The sequence below is a fragment of the Amia ocellicauda genome, chromosome 14 (assembly GCF_036373705.1).
Source record: "Amia ocellicauda isolate fAmiCal2 chromosome 14, fAmiCal2.hap1, whole genome shotgun sequence".
In the NCBI taxonomy this organism is placed as follows: Eukaryota; Metazoa; Chordata; class Actinopteri; order Amiiformes; family Amiidae; genus Amia; species Amia ocellicauda.
This window is the reverse complement of record NC_089863.1, coordinates 5,211,831-5,218,402: the sequence shown is the minus strand read 5'-3', so window position 1 is coordinate 5,218,402 and position 6,572 is coordinate 5,211,831. Positions and strand designations below refer to the sequence as shown.

The following is a 6,572-nucleotide window of genomic DNA, read 5'->3' as shown; positions in this document are numbered from 1 at the left end:
GCTTCATGAGAGCTCGGTCGCTCTAATAATGATGAGGAAGAAATATATATATTTCTAAATTAAAGAGATAGTGGAGAGATTTTTTTTGTTTAATATTTATGCACCACCTGATGAAAAAAGTGAAGTGAAATGTGTTTCGTATACATATACACAACACACACATATGTATATACCACATGTATGCATAGTTACATATATATTATTATTATTATTATTATTATTATTATTATATTTCTTAGCAGACACACTTCTGCAACTCTTACAATCACATTTTACACAATACAACTAAGTTTTAACTAGCACAAGCTAGACACAACAGAACAACCCCCACATAGGATTGAGCCCACAACGTCCAGAACCCTCACCTCTACTCCACACTGTTTAGTACGCATGTGAGGTCTTTGTGAATGAGTGTATACACGCGTGTGCATACATATACGTGTGTGTAGTAATGTCGATTTATCATCTCCTTAGTTTGGCTAAATCATTCGATGCGTATATTAATAAATTACACGCGGTGGGATTATATTTTCGAAACGTGTTACCTAAACAATATGTCGAGTATTCCTCTATAACGTACTTTGTTATGAATGTGAAAGTGTACCGTTGCAATATCCGTACGTGGTGCAAGATCAGTTAATTAATCAATCAACCACAGGCGTTTTGTATTGTGTCATTGTATTCCTCTGTCACTCGAGTATTAGAAAGCTGAGAAAAAAATGCAATTAACCACTTTTTGATTAACGCCAATTAAGCGCTTTTTGATGTGCCGGTGCTGATTGCCCGTCGGCTCCCAGGTGCCGCTCGTTGCGAACCCAATTAGCGCGCAGGTCGGGGCGGGAGCTCTCCTCTGATTGGGCGCGGGCTTGATTGGCTGGCCCTGAAAAGCCGGTGCCGTCGGGGGATCGGAAAGCAGCTCCCAGCAGCGATTCTCTCAGTGTTAAGGGGTGTGGCAAGCAGTGTGTGAGTAGCGCTTTCCTTTGTTGAGTCTCTGGCCAGCCTTTGAAAAAGAAACAATGGGTGTTGGATTTGAACTCCTGTTAGGGTAAGTTTCTTCTCATCTGCATAGTCCCAGTTTTCTTGTAATTTAACTTTTTTTTGTTTTTAAGGGTAAAATGGCTATTGACTGATGCCATTTCTCCTTTCTTAGAGTTGCTCTGCTGTATATGATTCCAGCTTGGATAATGGCTGATACACCTCCTGGTAAGCTCTTTAAATTAATGATTATCCTGACTAGCATTGGATTCCCAACATTCAATAGTTAACCAATTGCACATGACCAAGACCAACTGCCTAATCCTGATGTCTGAGCTTCCATCCTAAGTGCAAAGATACAAGTTCTGCTCTCCTGGACTAAGTTTACCCCTTGCTAGAGGTGTGCCTTTCAAATGGTATAAACTGAATTGGACTTAAACCTTAATGTGCCCCTCTACATGGGACTAGTGTAGCCTATTGTGTGGCAAACCCTGCCTCTCTTCCACAGCAGGTGCGATTGTATCCGAATGTCGGGACCGGTCTTTCTGGGTTTCCATTGACCGAGACTTTGCTGGACCTGATTGGCGCTTTGATGTCAAGGGTTAGTTGTAACCTCATTATGGATTCTCCCTTCCCAGCACTAGAAAGCATCCCTCTTAAATCTAAAGATGCACATGTGCATCTTTATTAAAACCTACTTTAACAGTTTGGTAAATGGGCTGTGCTCTTGCAGTTGCTACCACAGTATACTTACACTACAACTAAAGTAGTTCAGACCGACTTGTCACCCAGCTAATCTCATGATCCAGATGGCTCTGTGCTGCACCAGCTGGATGAGGACACTGCAGCTGCCTGTGGCTTCACCTACAGTGCCTTCAACCTGAGTGAGCGTGCCATCTTCAGAGCATCCTACTTTGCCTGCTTCATCCAGAACTTGGTAAGGGCAGGTGTGCTATTGTGCCCCCCTCCACACAACTGCTGCGAACAAGTTTTAGTGAAACTGCTGCATTACTCATTCTTGGTGCACATGAATACTAAAGATGCCTGCCTTCCCCTGTCATGCAGGAAGATGAGTACTTTGCCCTAGATGCTGCCTTTGTGACAATAAGCCAGTCTGGCAGAGAGACCTCCTACCCTGTCCAGCTGAACTGCACCTTGAGCACCCCCTGGTATCCCAGAGAGGTGGTCTGTGAGGAGAACTACATGGAGGTATGTGCCACCGGCCCCCCCCCCCCCAAAAAAAAAAAAAAAAGCTTCCTTGTGCCAAATGATTAAAGCCATGGCCTATTGCCCTTGGGCTCCTCAAGTCTTGCTTGTGAATGCTTTGGGCTTCTGAATGATCTGCCCAACATGCAGGCCACATGCAAGGCTAACTGGTATCAGATGCCCCAACTCTACTACCGACTGGCTACAACTGCTTGCCTGGGAAGAGGAACCCTTGCTTGCTGAGTGGGCTGTTGCAAATTGCACTATACAAAACTGCCCTTTGCCCTAGGGAGCTGCCTATCGCATGGTGTAAACCTTGTTCCCTTTCTCTCAGGTCTCTGTGATCACTGAAGTCCCTTCAATCCCTGAAGGTGAAATTGCTGGCCAAAGTAGTAACAACATTGTAAGTCTAGAGCACCACATGTTTTCAATGCTCTTCTCTCCCACCCCCTGTTGGGAGACTCCCAGATGCTGAACCCTCTCTACAGTTGCAGGCTCGGAAGGAGGCAAAAGCTCAGTGGCATCTGTCCTTCCTCAAGGGAGGAGGACTGGAGGAACCCATCAACCTCACCTATGCCCACAGCCTGGGCTTTGTAGTGGCTCCAACATTCACCAGGACTGTTTTCAGATCTCCTTATAACATGTCTGAAAGTGAGATGGTTCTGGTAAGGGTACCCCTTTCTTTGCACTTCCCCACCCAATCCTCCCAAAGTGGCAGGAGTTAATTTGTGTACTCTATCTCCAGGTTGATAACATCCTTGTAGAAACAATCAATGCCATAATCTACCTGAACCAGATGTATTCCAAGAAAGTGATCTATGTGTCGACTGCTTGCACCAAAGGTAAGGTGCCTTCTGTTGCAGCCTCCCACTGGGGTTTGTGACTCCATGTATGGGTGCTGTGAGCAGGGCTGGATCTTCCCCTGCACTCCAGTGCTGTGCAAGCTGTCACCCCTCTAAGGGCACCTAGGACCTGATATTGACCGAGAGGCAAAGCCATGATTATCTAATCCACTAAAATGCATACAGGCACATTGTGGATCCCCCCAATCAAACTTGGTTGACTTCTCTTTCCAGATTATGGTACCTTTGATGGTACTTACCTGTATTGGAACACCCCTAGAGTTATGCTGCCCCTGGTGGTTGTCAGCTCCACCTTTGAGGAACTGAGCATCCAGATGGGCTTGGAGGGGCAGCTGCTAGACTCTGCTACCATGATTCAAAGGGGCTTCAAGCTGCAGGTCATTGACCCCCTGGTGCAGCTGGCTTTTCCATATGGAGCAGAAGGAGGATATCTTGAGGTAAGGTTCCTGGGGGGCAACACTTGCAAGTGCCCTTACAACGCACTGTGGAAGATCCTTCTAAATGTGTCAAACTGCTCTGTACTCCACCTCCCTCCTGTAGAGCCGTGTGATTGATAACCACTATAACCAGCACTACATCCTCCAACTGCTCTTTGTGAATGTGTGGGCAACTAACGAGGAGGAGGTGACCTACCATAGCATTATCTGGCCACTTGCCACCCCTTTCATCCCACAGACCCCCTTCACCATCAATCGTAAGTACTCCACCCAACCTTTCAATGTATGAGTAGTCTTCTGGTCCTTAGTTGAGACTTCCAGCCTTGTCCTTAAGTAGACCTGTAACTAGAGATGGGCTAGTCTGAATATACCTACCAGACTGAACCTGCAGCCTTGTGGCTCAGGCCACAGATTAGGGACTACATGTCTAGGGGCTTCTGAAAGGCTTTGTGTCCTAAGGGTATCTTTCTTTCTCTCTCAGAGACTAACCCTGATGACAAGATCTTTACTGTCTATTTGGGCAACTTCAATCCTGATGTGGAGCTGAAGGCCCTGAACCTCAATGGTGTGCTCCTGACCATTCCCCAGGCTCTGGCTCGAGGCTTCGTTGTTTTGGAGGTCCCCCACACCAATAACACCCATGCTTACATTCTTGAAGTCCCCTTCAATGACTCTGTGGTGATCAGTGATGTAAGTAGATGGCTCAAGTCCACCCCCTCCCTGGGGAACCATCTCTTCAAAAATGGCTTCACTGCCTGAGTTTATACTGCAGACTTGAATTAAATTTGTCTTCTAGTATCTGGGAAAGGGAATGTACCACTACATCCTCAACATCAACTATACCCTGAACATCATCCCCCAGAATGATCCCTACTACCACCCTGCCTCTGTTGAAGCCACAGAGGTGTACTGTGAGTAGTGACTTCTTTCCCTGACTTAAAGAGCAGGGACAGCCCTTTTTTTTTTTTTTTTTTTTTTTAAGGGAGGTGGGAAGCTAAACTAAGATCTTGCAATCTCTCTTCAGTGCCCCCTGAGGTGACTGGCAAGTGCATGGAGGATGGCATCATGTTCCAAGTGGACCAGGCAGCAGTAGGCAATGTATGGCTGTTCTACATTGGGGAGGATCTCATCACACTGCAGCTGGTGGCAGACCGGGGCTACACCCTGACCAACCAGTCGGGCTTCCTGGTTTTGGAGGTCCCTCTCTTTGCCATTGGGTTTGCCTATGAGGTGCTGTACATCGGCCTTGCTCTCTAGAACTACTCTGCATGTTTCCTTGCCTAGCTGCCACACTAGGAATTGGGAGGGCTTTGCTGGGTGACTGTCTAGGCTCTAGTGCCCTATGCTAACCTGGCTTCTGGTCTCTTCTGCAGGAGGTGTCCCTGGCGCAGTTTTTCGGCTTGGTCACACTTGCAGTCCGACACCTCAAGACTCTGAGAGTGGAGAGCTTCCTCACAATGCGCTGCCCATTTACCCAGGAGCTCTTGGGTAAACTGCCAAGTGATCTAACTGGGGAGGGGGATCCTGCTGTAATAAAGCCAACTCAAGTCCCCAGACTACACACTGGCATGGCTTGAGGGGGCCTTGTGGCAAATGTAACCCTTGCATTTAGGCTGTAACTTATCACTGGCATTTCTCTCTCTCTCTCTCTCTCTCTCCCCTTTCAGCCTGCATGCCCAATGGTTACATGGCAGTGGTAGCTCTGACAACTCCAGCTATTCCCTTTGTGGATGCCAGCAAGACCACCCTGCTTGACAAGACCTGCCTCCCCCAAGAAGCTGACCACTCTAGGGCTGTCTTCAACATCAGTGTGAGCACCTGTGGCACCAAGAGATATGTAAGTAGGCCTTGGTTCCCACCAACCTAATCTTTAACTCTTTGAAGAGTTGTATCTTGAGGCCAAAGACTAGCTCAGCTGATGGACAGATTTCTAGTTGACTGGCAGTACCAGTCCTGCTAATAAGGTCCAGATGGACTCATCCTACTGTCCTTCCCTGCAGTTCCAAGGCCAGTACATGATCTATGAGAATGAGGTGGTGTACACTCCAGAGCTGTACCCAGTCAATGCCCCCATCATCACCAGAGACTCCTCATACAGGTAAGCTTGGCCCTCCTCTCCCTGTAGGCTAGACAAAGGGCCTACGACCTACTTGTGACTTTCACTCCTGGCCTTGAAGGAAAACTGCTTATGCCCAAACTCTTCTCCCAGGCTGACCTTCAGATGCTACTTCCCAATCAATGGTACCAGGACCTTGTATATCAGTAGGCCGCTCCTTCCCACAATGAAAGGAATTCCCTTCCTGGGTGTGCCTGATGCCATCAGACGTAAGTGATTTTAATGACTCTTGCCCACTTTCAACTTCGAACACTGCTTGGTCCAATGTGCTCATGCAGGCTTGTCTTGTGATCCAGGTTCCAAGAGACCCCGAGCAGCCCGTGGTGAATTCCCAGTCTCAAGAGGTAAACATCTGCTTTGTAGTTCAGTCTCCCCTTCCCCCACCCTTGCAGATCTGACCACTGTCTCTTCCCTAGGCCACAGTGCCAGGCTGGAAAGCACTCCAGACTCTGAAGGTAACCCCTAGTCTACTGGCTCATGTCAACTACAATGCATACATCAATGCTTCTAATTAACCTGGTCCTGTATTGCATGAACTTAACTTTGATTCCCCTTCCTCTAGATGTGTCCAAGGTGACTCCTGTGCTGGGAATGGTGATTGCTGTACTTGGAGTCCTGCTTCTTGCCTCAATTTTCATTGTCAAAATGAGATGTTAAATTGCTTAATAAAGACTGACTTAATCTTGACATGACTCTCCTGGGTTTTTGATTACTGAATATTCAGATATTTTAGTGTTAAATCAGGGCTGGGACCTTAGCATTAATTTGAAGCTCTCAAACATGGACAGCCATGGTTCTACAAACTTGGTCTACAGCCAGGACTGGTGAAGTTGGCTTCTGGTGACTTGCCTTCTAGGCTCTTGCAGTTAATGTTGAGTTCTCAAAATTGAACTCCCTTGATTTAAACTGACTTGTGGGCAGATCCCAAGGTCTTTCATGTAACGGACTCTCGGGGGGTGCAGCTTAAGTTGGAGT

The 6,572-nt window shown here is 47.2% G+C and overlaps 1 protein-coding gene across 1 annotated transcript; it reads left to right on the top strand.

The window, feature by feature from the left end:
• Nucleotides 1-918: 918 nt before the first annotated feature.
• On the top strand, nucleotides 919-6,284 carry LOC136768379 (uncharacterized). Its single transcript, XM_066722565.1, has 20 exons — nucleotides 919-1,045; nucleotides 1,151-1,203; nucleotides 1,484-1,576; nucleotides 1,785-1,912; nucleotides 2,041-2,184; nucleotides 2,516-2,584; nucleotides 2,670-2,846; nucleotides 2,927-3,023; nucleotides 3,258-3,481; nucleotides 3,585-3,738; nucleotides 3,963-4,171; nucleotides 4,278-4,392; nucleotides 4,506-4,711; nucleotides 4,855-4,969; nucleotides 5,149-5,318; nucleotides 5,482-5,579; nucleotides 5,691-5,806; nucleotides 5,894-5,941; nucleotides 6,014-6,052; nucleotides 6,160-6,284. The coding sequence occupies exons 1-20, from the start codon at nucleotides 1,017-1,019 to the stop codon at nucleotides 6,252-6,254; spliced, it is 2,379 nt and encodes a 792-aa protein (XP_066578662.1). The 5' UTR covers nucleotides 919-1,016; the 3' UTR covers nucleotides 6,255-6,284.
• Nucleotides 6,285-6,572: the final 288 nt, after the last annotated feature.

What these genes read in the sequence shown, in the direction of transcription:
- LOC136768379 (XM_066722565.1), top strand. Translation starts at nt 1,017, where the DNA reads ATGGGTGTTGGATTTGAACTCCTGTTAGG. An exon ending in GGATTTGAACTCCTGTTAGG is followed by an intron (nt 1,046 to 1,150) that starts GTAAGTTTCTTC and finishes CTCCTTTCTTAG; the next exon opens with AGTTGCTCTGCTGTATATGA. An exon ending in AATGGCTGATACACCTCCTG is followed by an intron (nt 1,204 to 1,483) that starts GTAAGCTCTTTA and finishes TCTCTTCCACAG; the next exon opens with CAGGTGCGATTGTATCCGAA.